This window comes from Salmo trutta, chromosome 36 (genome assembly GCF_901001165.1).
Source record: "Salmo trutta chromosome 36, fSalTru1.1, whole genome shotgun sequence".
Lineage (NCBI taxonomy): Eukaryota > Metazoa > Chordata > Actinopteri > Salmoniformes > Salmonidae > Salmo > Salmo trutta.
Genome location: NC_042992.1, coordinates 6,898,084 through 6,918,362, shown reverse-complemented (window position 1 = coordinate 6,918,362; position 20,279 = coordinate 6,898,084). Strand labels below are relative to the sequence as shown.

General features: G+C 43.8%; 1 protein-coding gene across 1 annotated transcript; it reads right to left on the bottom strand.

Annotated features, from left to right (window-relative positions):
* Positions 1-5,366: 5,366 nt before the first annotated feature.
* LOC115176324 (transcription factor E2F3) lies at positions 5,367-19,653 on the bottom strand. Its single transcript, XM_029736270.1, has 7 exons — positions 19,181-19,653; positions 16,370-16,475; positions 13,785-14,004; positions 10,682-10,843; positions 10,286-10,400; positions 8,857-9,016; positions 5,367-8,190 (listed from the first exon to the last, which is right to left on the bottom strand). The coding sequence occupies exons 1-7, from the start codon at positions 19,427-19,429 to the stop codon at positions 7,925-7,927; spliced, it is 1,278 nt and encodes a 425-aa protein (XP_029592130.1). The 5' UTR covers positions 19,430-19,653; the 3' UTR covers positions 5,367-7,924.
* Between the last annotated feature and the right edge of the window lie 626 nt (positions 19,654-20,279).

Here is a 20,279-nt window from a genome sequence, read left to right as displayed (position 1 = left end):
AAAAGTGCCTTCCTCACCATCTTAAATAAGCATGCCCCACTCAAAAAATGTAGAACTAGGAAGATATAGTCCTTGGTTCACTCCAGACCTGTCTGCCCTTGACCAGCACAAAAACATCCTGTGGCGTTCTGCATTGGCATGGAATAGCCCCCGTGATATGCAACTTTTCAGGGAAGTTAGGAACAAATATACACAGGCAGTTAGAAAAGCTAAGGCTAGCTTTTTCAAACAGAAATTTGCATCTTGTAGTACTAACTCAAAAAAGTTCTGGGACACTGTAAAGTCCATGGAGAATAAGAGCACCTCCTCCCAGCTGCCCACTGCTCTGAGGCTAGGAAACACTGTTACCACCGATAAATCCACTATAATTGAGAATTACAATGAGCATTTTTTTACGGCTGGCCATGCTTTCCACCTGGCTACCCCAACCCCGGTCAACTGCCCCGGCACCCTCCACAGCAACCCGCCAAAGCCCCCACCATTTCTCCTTCACCCAAATCCAGATAGCTGATGTTCTGAAAGAGCTGCAAAATCTGGACCCATACAAATCAGCCGGGCTAGACAATCTGGACCCTCTCTTTCTAAAATGATCTGCCGAAATTGTTGCAACCCCTATTACTAGCCTGTTCAACCTCTCATTCGTATCGTCTGAGATTCCCAAAGATTGGAAAGCTGCCGCGGTCATCCCCCTCCTCAAAGGGGGAGACACTCTAGACCCAAACTGCTACAGACCTATATCTATCCTACCCTGTCTTTCTAAGGTCTTCGAAAGCCAAGTTAACAAACAGATTACCGACCATTTCGAATCCCACCGTACCTTCTCTGCTATGCAATCTGGTTTCAGAGCTGGTCATGGGTGCACCTCAGCCACGCTCAAGGTCCTAAACGATATCTTAACCGCCATCGATAAGAAACATTACTGTGCAGCCGTATTCATCGACCTGGCTAAAGCTTTTCATTCTGTCGATCACCACATTCATACTGGCAGACTCGACAGCCTTGGTTTCTCAAATGATTGCATCGCCTGGTTCACCAACTACTTCTCTGATAGAGTTCAGTGCGTCAAATCGGAGGGCCTGTTGTCCGGAGATCTGGCAGTCTCTAAGAAGATGCCACAGGGTTCAATTAAATTCTAGAGCCGACTCTCTTCTCTGTATACATCAAGGATGTTGCTCTTGCTGCTGGTGAATTTCTGATCCACCTCTACGCAGACGACACCATTCTGTATACTTCTGTCTCCTCTTTGGACACTGTGTTAAATAACCTCCAGATGAGCTTCAATGCCATACAACTCTCCTTCCGTTGCCTCCAACTGCACTTAAACGCAAGTAAAACTAAATGCATGCTATTCAATCGATCACTGCCCGCACCTGCCCGCCCGTCCAGCATCACTACTCTGGACGGCTCTGACTTAGAATATGTGGACAACTACAAATACCTGGGTGTCTGGTTAGACTGTAAACTCTCCTTCCAGACTCATATTAAGCATCTCAATCCAAAATTAAATCTAGAATCAACTTCCTATATCACAACAAAGCATCCTTCACTCATGCTGCCAAACATACCCTCGTAAAACTGACCATCCTACCGATCCTCGACTTCGGTGATGTCATCTATAAAATAGCCTCCAACACTCTACTCAACAAACTGGATGCAGTCTATCACAGTGCCATCCGTTTTGTCACCAAGCCCCATACACTACCCACCATTGCGACCTGTGAGCTCTCGTTGGATGGCCCTCGCTTCATACTCGTCGACAAACCCACTGGCTACAGGTTATCTACAAGTCTCTGCTAGGTAAAGTTCCCCCTTATCTCAGCTCACTGGTCACCATAGCAGCACCCACTCGTAGCATGCGCTCCAGCAGGTATATGTCACTGGTCATCCCCAAAGCCAATTCTTCCTTTGGTCGTCTTTCCTTCCAGTTCTCTGCTGCCAATGACTGGAACGAACTGCAAAAATCTTTGAAGCTGGAGACTCATATCTCCCTCACTAGCTTTAAGCACCAGCTGTCAGAGCAGCTCACAGATCACTGCACCTGTACATAGCCCATCTGTAAACAGCCCATCTATCTACCTACCTCATCCCCATACTGTATTTATTTATTTTGCTCCTTTGCACCCCAGTATCTCTACTTGCACATTAATCTTCTGCACATCTACCATTCCAGTGTTTAATTGCTATATTGTAATTACTTCACCACCATGGCCTATTTATTGCCTTAACTTACTTCATTTGCACTCACTGTATATAGACTTTTTGTTTTCTTTTGTTCTACTGTATTATTGACTGTATGTTTTGTTTATTCCATGTGTAACTCTGTTGTTGTATGTGTCGAATTGATATGTTTTATCTTGGCCAGGTCGCAGTTGGTTAAATAAAGGTGAAATATTTTTTTTTAAATGATTTATTTCAGCTTTTATTTCTTTCATCACATTCCCAGTGGGTGAGAAGTTTACACACACTCAATTTGTATTCGGTAGCATTGCCTTTAAATTGTTTAACTTGGGTAAAACGTTTCGGGTAGCCTTCCACAAGCTTCCCACAATAAGTTGGGTGAATTTTGGCCCATTCCTCCTGACAGAGCTGGTGTAACTGAATCAGGTTTGTAGGCCTCCTTGTTCACACACCTTTTCAGTTCTGCCCACACATTTTCTCTAGAATTGAGGTCAGGGCTTTGTGATGGACACTCCAATACCTTGACTTTGTTGTCCTTAAGCCATTTTGCCACAACTTTGGAATTATGCTTGGGGTCATTGTCCATTTGAAAGACCCATTTGCGACTAAGCTTTAACTTCCTGACTGACGTCTTGAGATGTTGCTTCAACATATCCACATAATGTTCCTTCCTCATGTTGCCATCTATTTTGTGAAGTGCACCTGTCCCTCCTGCAGTAAAGCACCTCCACAACATGATGCTGCCACCCCCGTGCTTCACGGTTGGGATGGTGTTCTTCAGCTTGCAAGCCTCCCCCTTATTCCTCCAAACATAACGATGGTCACGTCTCCACGTGTCTCCTTCCAGAGCGGTATGACGGCTGCGTGGTCCCATGGTGTTTATACTTGCGTACTATTATTTGTACAGATGAACGTGTTACCTTCAGGTGTTTGGAAATTGCTCCCAAGGATGAACCAGACTTGTGGAGGTCTACAATTCTTTTTCTGAGGTCTTGGCTGATTTATTTTTATAAAACTATTTTAGAACTCAAAAGATACAAAATAAAAATAAGATATTGGCTCTTATCACTAACGGAAAGTGATTACATGTCATTATATTTACCGGTTTCTTTTGTTATGATTGAATAAGCGTGTCATTGTATTCCTCCAACATGCCTGCTTACAACGCAATACAATACTTCAGCCACAAGAATCTGTGCTTAGGTCTAGACACGGTAAGCACATCCCCACATCAAGTTCACTTTTTATGAGTTTATGCAGTTCAGATCAAGTTTTGCCTGATAACTGGCACACGCGTGTTTTGGGGTATATTTTGTACATAGCAACGTTTATAAAACGAGGCCCCAAGACTACTCTCCCTTCTGCCCCAATATAGGCCAAAAACAAACTCTGAGCCAGGAAACAACCCTCTATCCCCAATAAGTGTGATAACGTCAAGACTCTTCTCATCTGTTCTTTATATACTTATATTAAGTGGGGGGTTTTTTCTCTCAAAGTTGCCGGGATGTCACATGTCCTACTTATATCAGTACACTAATAACCTAAAGCATTACAAAACTTAAAGTCTATCAAATAGAGTACCACAGTATGCGTCATAATACCCATGAAACCTAGCGGTCAAACAAGGAAATGGTTATAATCATTTGTCCACCATTCATTTTCCCCCCATAGGGGATTATAGAAACACTTAAAATAAGGTCTGTGTTTGGTGTAGGCTTACCCTGGCGTGACGTTTAGATAACCATGTAATTCTCTCGGACAAGGTTTTTCATTTTATTTAACTAGGCAAGTCCGTTAAGAACAATGACTTATTTACAATGACTTTAAATCAATATAGTCGCCTGTATTTACCCCCCCCCCAAAAAAAATGTAAACACTAATTAGTTGCTAATGTGGCTTTCATAAAGAACTACAAATACCATGATGATCTGGACGAGACTGACGAATCGAGGTAAGAATCTCTGGATTATCTAATGTTAGCTACATTTAGTAAATTAATAAATTGGCTACATTTCTTTAACTTGACAATTGTGTTAAAATGTCTTGTGCAAGTTTTAAATTGACACAATACCTGTTTAGCAAAGGTGTCTGCTAGAGACGATGTGCAGGGATTTGTAGTCTTGCATGTTTACTTTGACGTTAATTAGCATTTTTGAATAGGAGAGTAAAAAAAAGAGACTAATATATTGGATTAAAGTCACCTTGTCCGATAGATTTACACTGCTATCAAAAAGTCACTCCAGGGTAAGTCTACACAAAACACAGACATTATTTTAAGTGTTTCTAAAATCCCCTAAAAAAGTTTTTTTTTTTTTTAAAACAATGCTTGTTATAAAAATGCTTAAACAACATACATTTCTTAAACAGAAAAAGTGCTAAAAAAAAAAAAAAAAAAACGCTATTTATAAATGTAATTTTTAAGAGCTGGGACATGATACAAAACAATGTAATGATCTCCACACTGTACGCAACCCGAACAATAATTCAGCAAGTAAAAAAAGTCCAAACGTTTTTTTTTTCTGCAAAAAAAATGAGTCACATATACAGAAAAAAATATATATAAAAACAACATGCAACAACTCAATTGATTTTAATGAGTTACAGTTCATAATGAGGGAAATCAGTCAATCTAAATTTATTAATTAGGCCCTAATCTATGGATTTCACACGACTGGGAATACAGATATGCATCTGTTGGTCACGGATACCAAAATAAATTTTAAAAATGTTTGCCCATACCATAACCCCACCATGGGTCACTCGGTTCACAACGTTGACAACAGCAAACCGCTCACCAACATGACGCTATACTCGTGGTCTGGGGTTGTGAGGCCGGTTGGACGTACTGGCAAATTCTCAAAAAAGGACGCTGGAGGTGGCTTATGGTAGAGAAATGAACATTCAATTCTCTGGAAACAGCTCTGGTGGACATTCCTGCAGTCAGCATGCCAATTGCACACTCCCTCAAAACTAGAGACATCTGTGGCATTGTGGTGTGACAAAACTGCATATTTTAAAGTTGCATTTTATTGTCCCCACCACAAGGTGCACCTGTGTAATGATCATGCTGTTTAATCAGTTTCTTGATATGCCACACCTGTCAGCTGGATGGATTATCTTGGCAAAAGGAGAAATGCTCACTAACAGGAATGTAAACAAATTTGTCCACAAAAATGAGAGAAATAAACTTTTTGTCCGTATGGAAAATGTAAGTGATCTTTTATTTCAGCTCATGAAACCAACACTGTTGCATTTACATTTTTGGTTTAGTGTAGTATTATTAAAATATTTCCCATGTATTGTTTATGGGGAGCTAACATAGCTGCCATAAATTGTTTTAATGTCAAGTAAACACGTCCTAACAAACACATGGCTCTGGTTTAAGCTAGGCATCGCTGGACAGTGGGTAGAAACAGCAATTCATGTTAATAAAATTCATTAAAAAAATCCAAAACATCTTAATAAAAAGCATTAAGTAAAAATCATTTCGATATTTATTTATAAATCACATTTAAAAAAAAAAGTTAATAGAAGAGTCCACGATCTAAAAAGGAAAAACTGCAGAGAAAAAGACATAACATAACATTATAAAACATAGATGGCCAGGGGACAGTACACCAAGGTGCAGTTTCCCTTAGATTCAGAGCTAGGATCAGATTCCCATTCCCCAAGCCTACGCATTAGTCGAACGCAAAAACTGACCCAAGATCAGCATCCTGGGTCAACGTCACCCTGCTCCTGAGGGACAGCAAGAGTTGTTACTGAAATCCACTACGGTATTGAGGATGAAATCGACGGCTGCATTTCCTACTTACTTGGAACAGGCTACCAGATGTTTGTGCCATCATATTCATTATGACAAGGAGTTGACGTGATGATGCAAAACAGAGGTGGCACCAGGCTAGCCTGACGGCAAGCAGGCAGGCTAGGAAACCAGGCGGTACACAACTCAAAAGCACATAGACATGAAACTCATTACGGGACAGCTGTGCAAAAAGACAACCTCAAACCGAGGCCACTTCATATGAACATGTGCTATACAGGTATGGACATACACCTGGGAGAAATATCAAGACTAGCCTGGTTCCCGATCTGTTTGTGTCATCACGTCAACTCATTGTCATTAAAAACAATGCAGAAACCGACTGGTAAGCCAAGCTATCAACAGAATGCCTTAAAAAAACAGCTTCTAGTACAGTACCTTAGAAATGACTTACATATGAAAAAAAAATACTATATTTATTGTATTGCCTGTCTTAGTGCGGTGTGTCGTTCAGGACATGTCTGTCTGTTCTCCAATATACTTTCATATCAGTCAATTGACTCAAAAAGGACTTCTTGGTAAGTTCTGTCATCAACCCATAGAGCTCTGGTCAAACGCCATACACTAGTAAAGGAAATAGGACCCCATCTAGTAAAGCACTTCTCTAAAACCAAGCCGGTTCAGCCCGCAAAGGAAAGCTGAATATATAGTACAGTTGGGTAGTTTAAAAGGTCACATGTCTATACCAATCGAAGGGGTAAATAAAAATAATAATGGATATACATTTTTATCAGTGGGTTAATGATTTGGTGTAAGTTTAAAAAAATAAAATACAATTCTACCATATTAAAATATCTGGCACAAAAAAAAAATTCATTAATCCATTTGTACATTTTAATTATTAAGTAATAAAATTGTATTTCAAGTAGAAAGTAATTTGGGAGCCCTGAGAAATGACTAGGAGTTGGTTAATACGTTAGTTATTCAACAAGTAACATGGCTGCAGCGGCTAAAACAAAACGGGGGCATGTCTACATGACTCTTGCATATGGGTGTGTGTGTGTGTGGAGGCACATTGCTCATCCCTGGATATTGAAGCAGTTTAAGGACGGCAGTAAAGGAACATGTAGTGGATGTCTCACAAGCCAACAGGAGCAATATTCACTTCCTCCTCTAAAACAACAAAACAAAAAACATACACCAATTGTGTAGTGAACCGTTGAATCAGGAGAAGGCCCATCTTTCAAGTAGATACTCCGGTTATCTGAACAATACCATTCAGTCTCTTCCAGTATTGTGTCAGAAGGCTCCATGTGGAAGACCAGGGTACTGCCCAGGCAGACATCACCATCTTGGGACGTAGATACCAGGTCTGAGAAGCTGAGAAGCAGCACCTATCGTTGGGTCTCCAGTACATCACATTATAAAAAACAAGTTATCAGATATCACTCACACAATGGTAGATATGGGTAAGAATCTGTGTCCAGGGGTTAATACCCATAACCCATCTCTGTAAGGGACAATCTGTGTTTTCAGATGAGAACAGTTCATTATGATAACAGTCTGCTATGGAGAGTGAGTGATTGTTTAAGATGTTGGTTTGCCTGTCAGTGCAAGACCAGAAAGACAGGCTTTGAGAAGGGGTTTGTCCATTCTTTCTGCCACAGAATTCACCCCTACAGTCAGAGTCTGAACTGAAACTTACTTCCTTTGATCAGCTCTATAGCAAGAGCAGGTATTTTTCCCTTCTCTCGTCGCTGGCCAGGGGTCAATTACACAGCAGGTCCTCTATGAGCAGTCCAGTCCTCAAGGTCAAGAAAACAAAGCCTTGATCCAAAATGGCTGCTGTGCTGTATTCCATAGAGCCCACTGGGCTCTAAATCAGTTCTTTATAACTGGAAACGACCACATTGGGACTATGAATCTGGCTCCAAAATGGCCAAACTAAAATTCCCCAAAATGGCCGCCGAGATTACATTTCACTCAATTACAGAGCAGGTTGTCTAGTGGAAGCCGGTCCAGATCGTAAGAGAACAGGTCGCTGATGCCTTCGTCTTCACCCAGGCTAAGCAGGTAGTCATCCCCCACGAGAGAGAGGGGGATGAAGGGCTCCTGGTCAACGTCCTGGAGGGGGAGGAGGGAGGTGAGGGAGGAGGGCAGGGGGGAGACAGGAGTGACAGTCACCGCTGAGCATGCTGGGAGCCTGGACAGGGCGTTGGAGAAACCGTTACCGGTGCAGTTATTACCCTCTGGTGAGAGATGAGTAGAGAGCAGGAAGAAGAGAAACAGGGTGAGAGAAAGGTGAGAGTTATTTTCCAATAACTCACCACAGAATTAAGTCTGAAGTTGGGGCTCAGCCATAGAGCTAGATAGAGGACTCTAGTGCCCAAAACCATGTTTAAGCACGGGCAGCAACATTAACCCTCCGGTTGTGTTGGTTTCATGTTAATAAATTCTGTGTTCCCGGTCCAAAATGACCGACCCATTATAACTGATTATAAATCCGTAATAATACATATATTATCACCTAATGTTGTGTTACATCTTTTTATCAACAAATTCATTTTAAGTTCTTGTGAACGTTACAAGTTTTGAACTTGTATTTGTCATTTATGGCCTGTAGGCCTCATTGACCTGAGTTCATACAACTCGTCTTTGAGTTTGAAAAAAAGCATAATGTTTGGGTCAGATGAAACACATTTTGCCATTTATCACAGCCTACTTTACTGTCAGGTTCCTGGCTTATCTCCTCCTCACCAGTGTCATGATCAAAGATATGATCAAGAGCCTCACATACAGTATATTGTTTGGTCATTGTGCTGCCACAGAATGAATTGTGAGCAAGGCCTCAAATTAACTTCACAGACGTCATAATGGGACAGATACAATGACGCGATTTCTATCTATAGGCTCACCTTGTGACACCTTGAGGAAGGATGTGGAGTTTCCATTGACATATGACGAAGATGAGGGGGGATGTCCATTTCCGTTCAGCGTAGAGGAAGGGGCGTGATCATCTGAGCACAGGAAGACTTCTATTGGACCCTGGGTGCTGCTCAAGTGGACCTGGAGACTCTGATAGGTCAATCAAAAAAATTTAAATCAACCAATCATACACTACAAGACCAAAAGTATATGGACACCTGCTCGTCGAACTTGTCATTCTAAAATCATGGGCATTAATATGGAGTTGGTCCCCTCTTTGCTGCTATAACAGCCTCTACTCTTCTGGGAAGGCTTTCCACTAGATGGAACATTGCTGCGGGGACTTGCTTCCATTCAGCCACAAGAGCATTAGTGAGGTCGGGCACTGATGTTGGGCGATTAGACCAGGCTCGCAGTCGCTGTTCCAATTCATCCCAAAGGTGTTCGATGGGGTTCAGGTCAGGGCTCGGCACAGACCACTCAAGTTGTTCCACACCAATCTCGACAAACCATTTCTGTACGGTGCTTTGTGCCGAGCCTGAACCATGAAAAACAGCCGCAGATCATTATTCCTCCACCAAACTTTAGTTGGCACTATGCATTAGGCCAGGTAGCGTTCTGCTGGCATCCACCAAAGCCAGATTCGTTCATCGGACTGCCAGATGGTGAAGCGTGATTTATCACTCCAGAAAATATGTTTCCACTGCTCCAGAGTCCAATGGCGGTGAGATTTACGCCACTCCAGCCGACGTCTGGCATTGCGCATGGTGATCTTAGGCTTGTGTGCGGCTGCTTAGCCATGGAAACCCATTTCATGGAGCTCCAGAAGAACAGTTCTTGTGCTGCCGTTACTTCCAGAAGCAGTTTGTAATTTGATAGTGAGTGTTGTAACCGAGGACAGACAATTTTTACATGCTTCATGCACTCGGAGGTCCCGTTCTGTGACCTTGTGTGGCCTACCACTTCACAGCTGAGCCGTTGTTGCTCCTAGACGTTTCTGCTTTACAATAACAGCACTTACAGTTGACCGGGGGGCAGCTCTAGCAGGGCGGAAATTTGACGAACTGACTTGTTGGAAAGGTGTCATCCTACAACGGTGCCACGTTGAAATTCACTGAGCTCTTCAAATAGGGGGCAAGCCTACTGCCAATGTTTGTTTATGGAGATTGCATGGCTGTGTGGTTGATTTTTATACACCTGTCAGCAACAGGTGTGGATAAAATAGCAGAATCCACTCATTTGAAGGGGTGTCCACAAACTTGTGTGTGTGTGTATACATGTATGTATCAGTCAATCAGCAAACCAATGACTGTCTGCAGGGACTCGACACAAGAGGAAGTGTTACCAGGATCCCTGTTTGGGGTCTGTTTAGTGTGTGTGTGTGTGTGTGTGTGTGTGTGTGTGTGTGTGTGTGTGTACCTCTGCAGGGTCTGGCACCTCCAGTCTGGTTTCAGCAGGGGCTTTGATCACGATGACCGTCTGGTCATTCAGACTAGGAGTCCTTTTCACATCATCATACGATATGTACGCAAACGTACCCAGGAGGTTAAGGAAAAAGGTAGTCATTCACACACAGGACTAGAACACGCATCTACACACACACACACACACACACAGTTAAACAAGTGTGCTGAGAAAAAAAAGCTGTAAACGCAAAAACCGATTCACACACTGGACAACAGACAGACAGACAGAGGACAGACAGAGGACAGACACAGGACAGACACAGGACAGACACAGGACAGACAGACACAGACAGACACAGACAGACAGACAGACACAGACAGACACAGCAGGGTTGTAAAGGAAGGCTATTTCCTTGTGGGTGTATCCTCAGTCATCTGTTGGACGATGAGTGTGCAGCTGTTTATCAGTTGGTCCAGTCTCTTCTCCTCTTGGGTCAACTTCAGCAGTTCTTTACCCACAGAGCCTGGGGTCTGGTCACTGGCCACTCCTTCTGGAGACAGGCTACAGCCCCTACACACACACACAGGAGGAGAGCACACGTTAACACACAAATAGTAAACCAACATGCCCCATTCCCCAGGTTCAGGGTTAAAGGGAGGGATAATCCATTCCCCAGGTTCAGGGTTAAAGGGAGGGATGCCCCATTCCCCAGGTTCAGGGTTAAAGGGAGGGATGCCCCATTCCCCAGGTTCAGGGTTAAAGGGAGGGATGCCCCATTCCACAGGTTCAAGGGAGGGATGCCCCATTCCCCAGGTTCAGGGTTAAAGGGAGGGATGCCCCATTCCACAGGTTCAGGGTTAAAGGGAGGGATGCCCCATTCCCCAGGTTCAAGGGTTAAAGGGAGGGATAATCCATGGTTTTCTTCTGAGCTGTCTTGTATTATTCACGACCGTAATCTAGCCTGGGCTAAAGCAAGGAAGTCATATTCTGATGCTGATTGGCTTGTTTTTAGGCAGCTACAAAAACAAGTGTTCTTTTCTTCTCAGGAAGACCAAGTCTGAATATTTTATGTCTGTTACCACTGATAGCCTTCCAAAACTTTCTAGGGTCATTCAGGTTATTAAGTCTATGTCTGGTAACAGTAATGTTAATGAATTACCATCATGTGTATTGAAGGACTCTGTTGCTGTATATGACAAAACTGAAATGCTGAATTGTTTCAATGAGCACTTTGTATCATCTGGTAGGTTGTTTGATTCAGTGTCCTCTGTCTCTGTACAACCTTGTGTGGATGAACCAGTGAGAGTTGGTCAAACGTTTAGCTATTCTCAGTGCAGCAGGTACATAAAGCCCTGAAATCCTTAGATCAGAGAAAGCCTGCCGGTCCTGATCTTCTTGATCCCTGCTTTTTAAATCTGGCAGCGGATTTCATAGCTGAACCACTTATGTATCTGTTTAATCTAACCCTGGAATGTAATGAAATTCCAATGATCTGGAAATCAGCATTTGTCCTGCCACTTTTAAAAAGGGGGAGATCCAACTCAAATAATTATAGATCAATCTCAAAGCTGTCACCCCTGGTGAAAATACTTGAAAGCCTTGTGAGTGAACAGCTAAAATAGTATATTAAAAACACTATTTTATCAATGTACAAATCGGACTTCAGGAAGAAGCATATCACAATTACAGCAGCCATGAATGTTTTAAATGATATCACTGAAGCCCTTGACAAAAAACAGCACTGTGTCTCACTTTTTAAATCGATCTCTCTAAGGCTTTTGATACAGTTGATCATGCTATACTAAGGCAGATTGTCGAGCGTAGGTCTTTCGGAGAATGCAGTTGCATGGTTTGCTAACCATCTGTCTGATAGAACTCAATTTGATGGGCTCATGTGTGTTAAATTGTCTGTCTGTAATGGTGTGCCCCAGGGCTCTGTACTTGGTCCCCTCTAATTCACTATTTATATAAATAATTTAGACAAAAATGTACAAAATGAGCAACTTCACTTTTATGCTGATGATACTGTTATTTATTGTTGTGCCTCGTCTCTCACAAAAGCTTTCCAGAACTTGCAAACTGCGTTTTATACTGTTCAATATACCTTGTGTCAATTGAAGCTTATCCTCAACACTGACAAAACTAAACTAAACGGTGTTTTCTAAAGCAAGAAATAGATCTCTGAACCTTTCACCTATTACTAACTGTCAGGGCAATGAGATCGAGACTGTAACCTCAAATATCTTGGAATTTTAATTGATGACGGCCTCTTTTAAAATTGCATATTCAACTTACAAAACAATTTAAGCTGAAGTTGGGATTTTATTTTAGGAATAAGGCCGGTTTTTCTTTTGAAGCCAGGAGGCGGCTAGTATCAGCTACATTTATGCCTTTAGACTATGGGGATATTTTATATATATGAATGCTTCCGCTCAGTGTTTGAGATCAATTGACACCCTTTACCATGGCGCTTAAAGATTTATTTTAAACTGCAAAACCCTTACGCATCACAGCACTATATACCAGGGTTGTCTGGCCTTCTCTAGTCACTGGTAGACTTTTATTTACCAAGCCATTTTGGGTTTACTACCGTTTTATTTTGGCATTTTTATTGTTCAGAAATGTGGTGGGTACTCTTCGTTCGCGGGACTTTATCCTGCTAACTGTTCCAAATGTCCGAACTGAATTTGGTAAAAGGGCTTTTATGTACTCTGCGCCATCGTCTTGGAACGCCTTACAAAATACTTTTAAACTGGAAGAACTTGTCCCGATTGGTATTTTTAACATCACCGATGAAGGATTTTGAGACTGATTCCCTGACCTCAATGTTATTAATTTGCTGTTTTTTTTATTTTGCTATACTTGTGAATTCTATGGTTTTTACTAGATTACCTGTAGTGATTCATGCTCTGTCTGTCTGTAATTTTTGTAATGACTTCGTGCTGCCTATCTTGGGCAGGACGCTCTTGAAAAAGAGATTTCAAATCTCAAATGAGCCCTTCCTGGATAAATAAAAGGTAAAATAAATCCCCCCAAAGAACCACACACACACACACAGAAAGAACTGCACGTTAACACACACGGGAGGAGAGAAGAGCACATGGTAACACACACACACACGTAACACTCAAATGGGAAAGAACACACATTCCACACACACATGTTTTTTCACACACGGTATACCTGTGGTACTATCGTGCGACCCCAATCTTAGTGGCTGGGATATTGTCCGTTACCGCACGGGTTCCACCAACTATGGTGCTTTTTTAGCCAGGAAGTGCAATACAACTTGGTCATACACAGACCCCCCCCACAGCCGTGTATCAAGGCCCCCCCCCCCCCCACAGCCGTGTATCAGGCCCCCCCCCCCCACAGCCGTGTATCAGGGCCCCCCCCCTCACAGCCGTGTATCAGGGCGCCCCCCCTCACAGCCGTGTATCAGGGCGCCCCCCCCACAGCCGTGTATCAGGGCGCCCCCCCCACAGCCGTGTATCAGCCCCCCCCCACTCACAGCCATTGGATGTTGTTCTTGGACGACTTCTTGATGAGATGCACCCCCTCCAGTACGTTGGTGATGTCATAGAGGCGTCTCTTCTGCACCTTGAGGGACTCCGCGGCCCGGTTCAGGTCCACCACCCCGTCACTGGACTGGGCCAGCAGCTGGACAAACTTCTGGGTCAGCAGGCAGAGAGATGTGTCATACCTGGTCTTCTCTAACGGGGAGGGAGGAGCTGGAGGGCGAGAGAGAGAGGAGATGGGTTAGTTACCACAGACAGGAGGCACAGACTGACCGACAGACCCAAACAGAGCATTGAGCAGGTCCAGGAAGGTAACGGAAACAATTGACATGTGAACACACACGCAGCCAGCCCAGGGAAGGGAAGGAACACGCAGCCAGCCCAGGGAAGGGAAGGAACACGCAACCAGCCCAGGGAAGGGAAGGAACACGCAGCCAGCCCAGGGAAGGGAAGGAACACGCAGCCAGCCCAGGGAAGGAACAACAATGTTCCAAGGCATGGGTGGGACCGAATTCCTCAACAAAATTTGGTGTTCCTGCCTGCGGCATTGTCATTAAGACGGTCTCTTCTTCCTCCTCGTCTCCTTTCCTTCAACCGAGAGTTAGTGGAGTGGTTCAATACTGTCAGGTTATAAATTAACCTTAGAAAATGTCATGGACGATTAGTAAAGTTTATTCACCCATTGGGTCATACAGCTGCACAGACAAAGGACATATTGACACTAGAACTGGTACTTATGACCCTTTTCTCCTACGCTCTGGATAAGCAATGCTGAGCCGTGAGTCGCTCTGGATAAGCGATGCTGAGCCGTGAGTCTCCCTGGATAAGCGATGCTGAGCCGTGAGTCGCTCTGGATAAGCGATGCTGAGCCGTGAGTCTCCCTGGATAAGCGATGCTGAGCCGTGAGTCGCTCTGGATAAGCGATGCTGAGCCGTGAGTCGCTCTGGATAAGCGATGCTGAGCCGTGAGTCGCTCTGGATAAGCGATGCTGAGCCGTGAGTCGCTCTGGATAAGCGATGCTGAGCCGTGAGTCTCCCTGGATAAGCGATGCTGAGCCGTGAGTCGCTCTGGATAAGCGATGCTGAGCCGTGTGTCGCTTTGGATAAGCGATGCTGAGCCGTGAGTCTCCCTGGATAAGCGATGCTGAGCCGTGAGTCGCTCTGGATAAGCGATGCTGAGCCGTGAGTCTCCCTGGATAAGCGATGCTGAGCCGTGAGTCGCTCTGGATAAGCGATGCTGAGCCGTGAGTCGCTCTGGATAAGCGATGCTGAGCCGTGAGTCTCCCTGGATAAGCGATGCTGAGCCGTGTGTCTCCCTGGATAAGCGATGCTGAGCCGTGTGTCGCTCTGGATAAGCGATGCTGAGCCGTGAGTCTCCCTGGATAAGCGATGCTGAGCCGTGAGTCTCCCTGGATAAGCGATGCTGAGCCGTGAGTCGCTCTGGATAAGCGATGCTGAGCCGTGAGTCGCTCTGGATAAGCGATGCGGAGCCGTGAGTCTCCCTGGATAAGCGATGCTGAGCCGTGAGTCTCCCTGGATAAGCGATGCTGAGCCGTGAGTCTCCCTGGATAAGCGATGCTGAGCCGTGAGTCTCCCTGGATAAGCGATGCTGAGCCGTGAGTCTCCCTGGATAAGCGATGCTGAGCCGTGAGTCTCCCTGGATAAGCGATGCTGAGCCGTGAGTCTCCCTGGATAAGCGATGCTGAGCCGTGAGTCCCTCTGGATAAGCGATGCTGAGCCGTGAGTCTCCCTGGATAAGCGATGCTGAGCCGTGAGTCGCTCTGGATAAGCGATGCTGAGCCGTGAGTCGCTCTGGATAAGCGATGCTGAGCCGTGTGTCGCTCTGGATAAGCGATGCTGAGCCGTGTGTCGCTCTGGATAAGCGATGCTGAGCCGTGTGTCGCTCTGGATAAGCGATGCTGAGCCGTGTGTCGCTCTGGATAAGCGATGCTGAGCCGTGTGTCGCTCTGGATAAGCGATGCTGAGCCGTGTGTCGCTCTGGATAAGCGATGCTGAGCCGTGAGTCGCTCTGGATAAGCGATGCTGAGCCGTGAGTCGCTCTGGATAAGCGATGCTGAGCTGTGAGTCGCTCTGGATAAGCGATGCTGAGCTGTGAGTCGCTCTGGATAAGATCTTCTGTTTGATGACTAAAACGTAACGTCACTTCGTCTGGTATTTTATTAGGATCCTCATTAGCTGTTGCAAAAGCAGCAGCTACTCTTCCTGGGGTTCCACACAAAACATTATACAGAACATTAATGAACAAGAACCACATATGTTTGTTTTTGTTTGTTTTTACGCACACGTAGCCAACATTAATGTATACACAACAACTACCTAATTCAAATAGAGAGGCGTTGTGCTGTAACCTGTTACTTTCGCCGATTATTTTGGGAAAACCAGATTTTCTGTTTATTTGAGCAATGATGAGACGGAAGGGAGTTCCATGTAATCATGGGTCTATATAATACTGTACGCTTTCTTCAATATGGGGACTGTGAAAAGACGCCTGGTGGCATGTCTGGTGGGGTAGGTAAGTGTGTGTCTACTACACCCATACGCCCCCCCCAGTCACTTACTCTGGGTTCTTCTGAGGGAGTGTGTGGTGGCTCTCTTAGCTCTGGGCTCACTGATTGGCTCAGTGGTGTACTGGTCCCGCTCCTCCAGCTCCAACCGACGCTTCGCCTGAGACAGAAGAGTTATACAAAAGTTGACCATCTGGATCACTTCAGACGGAAAACAGCCCCTCAAGGGTCCCTGTCTCCTAAGGTTGACCTAGGCAATGAGCTCTAAATAGTTCACATATTTATAGCTGTTTCTTATTTATATCCTGTGGTCTTGACTCTCAAAGTTGCAGGATAGTGATAAAAAGTTAATATTTTGGTTTGACAGCTAGCTAGCTGTTTAGATTAAAATAATGCAGGTTTTTATTCAATCTGTTTGGAAGTATTACACCAAGGACTGCAGTGCTGTGTCCAGAGGAAGTTCAGGGAACGCTCCTAAATCCCTGCCAAGACGCGGTGGCTTTTCAGCAGCCGTGGCATCAACCAGGTGGGTGCTACATTCCTGGCAATGGAGGAGCAGTACCAGAGGAGTGTGGCTCCAATGGACTGACTGACCATTCAGAGAAGCAGGTGTGGTGGGCTGTGGAAGAGGGCCTGTTTTTCCCACCCCAGACTGTTTCTCCTTGGCAGTCCCGTCGATGCCCTCTCCACTGAACCCCCACTGCCTTTCCAGCTCAAACTGCCTCAACTTCATCCAAGCTAAACACACTTTCAAAATCTCCACTATTTAAATGTTAAGTTAGTTGGCTTTATTTTATGTGCTTTGAGATTCTTTGAAAAGTGCTATACAAGATGTATTTATCATCATCATCATCATTATTATTTCTGTAAGCCAAGTACACCTAATAGCACTACAGTGTTTGTTAAAGTTTAGAGAAGTGATGCACCGATATTACATTTTTGTCCGATTGTGCGCCGCCCTATGAGACTTCCAATCTCAACCGGTTGTGATACAGCCTGGAATCAAACCAGGGTCTGTAGTGACGCCTCTAGCACTGAGATGCAGTGCCTTAGAGCGCTGTGCCACTCAGGAGCCCAGTTATGACAGAAGAGAAGCTGCATGTATCTATAGTTGACAAACATATGGCCAACCAAATGTTGGAAATTATAATATGGCCTACCAAATGTTGGAAATTATAATATGGCCTACCAAATGTTGGAAATTATAAGCAGAAACGTGTCTAAATTACAGATGAAAGTAGCATGCTGTAAATTCATTATGGTGGATCAAACTGAGCGGATAGCCTACTTTTTGAAGTCATTTGTTTGACACTCAGATGAAAACATCACACGATACCCATGATTTACAGAACTAAGCTTGCGCAGATCACAAAAAAAATAACATGTTTACATGCCCCAGTACCCAGTCTTAGATGAGCATATCCCAGGCATTTTATCCAGGTTTCTCAGAACGAGGATACAATCTATTTTGGGGTTATTGTAAAACAAGATATGATGTGTATATGAGTCAACTCAAAAAACAGACTACTTGAAGTATCCTGAATAACACAGGGATACTGGATGATCATGTAAACATGGTCAAGAGAGATCAGGACACCTAGTTTAAACCTAGTGGTCATATTTACCTCGGGAGAAAGGCTGGCAGGTCTATAGAGCAGACTACTGGCCAAATTACCTCTCCTTCCACATTGATGATGCGTTTCCTTTTACATTACTGCACATTCCATGTTGGTTGATTCTTTGAACTGTGTGTCAAGTATGTTTCAGTTGGGAGTCCCACCTTAAAAGCTTTTGCATAAATCATTTCTGAGTGTGAGTTAATATGCATCTTCACGTGTGTGGCATGCAGCTTGCATGTTACACCACATATCACAACAAATCTGAAAATGTGTTGGGACTTCCTCGTGGTATGACTCCATGTTGGCTATCTACTAAATGTACCATAGTTATATCGAGCTACATCACAGACGTGGAAGATAGTTCGTGTACTTTTACGACAACGAGGGGGTACTATGGTAAATACATTTCAGTTTGACCCCACATGCGGTCTTTTGAGCCGCTGGAGCGAAGGATTACAAAATGGGGGGGGGACACAAGCAACCAGCTAAGAAGCTTTGCGTCCCACAGTAACACGGGGACTAGATTCACCCCACCCCCCTCCAAGTGTGGTTTAAGGCCTAGTTTCTGGAGGTTTTTTTAAGAATATATTCCCTTGCATTAGCTCTAGCCCAAGGTATTTTACTAACTAGGTACCATGAATAAGACACGTTTTGTCGATTATATATTATTTAATTAAAGATTGATTGGGGGGTTATTATTACGATATAATTTCTGCAGATCAAAACTTTGGAGTTGTGGCTGCTGCTGGATATGAACGACGGGGGAAAAACAACGAGGTGGATTGGTTTAACGTGATAAATAAAACCACATTTAACCAGCTGTGTTGGCTATCTAAATAACGTTGTCGTGTGTGTGCTTGATATTTGGCTAACTAGGTATCTAAACCTAACTAACGTTAGCTAGCTAGCTATGGTTCTTCAATAACCTTTATAAAAATCCACTGTCAAAAAGGGGACAAACTCAAGTGGTGCAGCACAGAAACATAACAGCAACGTGTGACTTTGTGCAGTAAAACATATGTTAGTCGTGTATTAAGCTAAAAAGCTAGCACTGTATACTACTACTACTACTTGCTAGCAATTGTAGCCAACTAGCTAATGTTACTAGTTAAACAACTAGGATAAGTCACTAGCTAGTTCTCACTAGTTAGCGAACATAATACACAGTTAGTTAACTGGTCAGTTTGCATTCATGTAAATGCATCTTAATATCGTATGTGAAAAGATCCGTCGTGTTGTGAATTACCGGGGGTCTTCCGAGGGCTGGTCGCGGTCCGGTCCCGTTTGTAGACACCCCTATGGGTGTAGTGTAAAGCTGACTCACGGTCGGGTCTGCGACAACTACATTGTTAGTCTGGTTCGGACAAGGCGGAGGGGTTAAGATCTGATAATATGTCGCATTGTTGTACCGGGTCAGAACCGTTTGTTTTTTATCCATCGAGGAGCCTCCGACACCTGAAATTAGGACTTTTTCCGGGACTCCCCTCTTTCTCATCTTCAGGGTTAAATATCCGTTTGTCCCTCTAGCTACTTTGGATCACTTTCTCTTACAAAGTCCGACTCGGCTCGACCCAAAATAATCAGGGATATCGTTAGACTAATATCTTACACGTCCATTCGTTCAAATTGTATAAATGATACGTTTCTTAAAACGGGAAGATGCAACGGATTTGATTAAGTCGAAAGCTCCGTCCTGGATGTTTAAAAAATGGCTCCAGGAAGCTGATAATGAATAAGGGGATGCAGTTTACCCGCGAAGGGCCCTCCCGCGAAACTCGGATTTCCCGGGAATGTTTTAAACGATATTTGAATATGGTATGCTATTGGTCAGCGTCATATCAGTCTCCTTATACGTAATTGCGTCAGTGTGTTTGACCAATGGGTGAGGATTTTCGACACACAAAGCGATGCCTTGTGCTTATTATTTGTCTGCTGAACATCAAACTCAATCATGTCATATATATATATATATATATATATACACGGTGCATTCGGAAAGTATTCAGACCCCTTGGCTTTTCCCCACATTTTGTTACATAACAGCCTTATTCTAAAATTGATTAAATAAAAATGTTTCTGAATCTACACACAATACCCCATTATGACAAAGTGAAAAACAGTTTTGAAATATGTGCAAATTTATTACAAATAAAAAACAGAAATACGTAAGTATTCAGACCCTTTGCTATGCGACTCGAAAATGTGTTTAGGTGCATCCTGTTTCCATTGATCATCCTTGAAATGTTTCTACAACTGGTTTGGAGTTGAACTGTGGTAAATTCAATTGATTGGACATGATTTGGAAAGGCACACACCTGTCTATATAAGATCCCAGAGTTGACAGT

Coding starts and splice junctions, on each gene's coding strand:
- LOC115176324 (XM_029736270.1), bottom strand. CDS start 19,429: ATGAGAAAGAGGGGAGTCCCGGAAAAAGTCCTAATTTCAGGTGTCGGA. Junction 16,476..19,180: donor CAGCCCTCGGAAGACCCCCG/GTAATTCACAAC, acceptor CTTCTGTCTCAG/GCGAAGCGTCGGTTGGAGCT. Junction 10,844..13,784: donor AAGAACAACATCCAATGGCT/GTGAGTGGGGGG, acceptor GTGTGTGTGTAG/GGGCTGTAGCCTGTCTCCAG.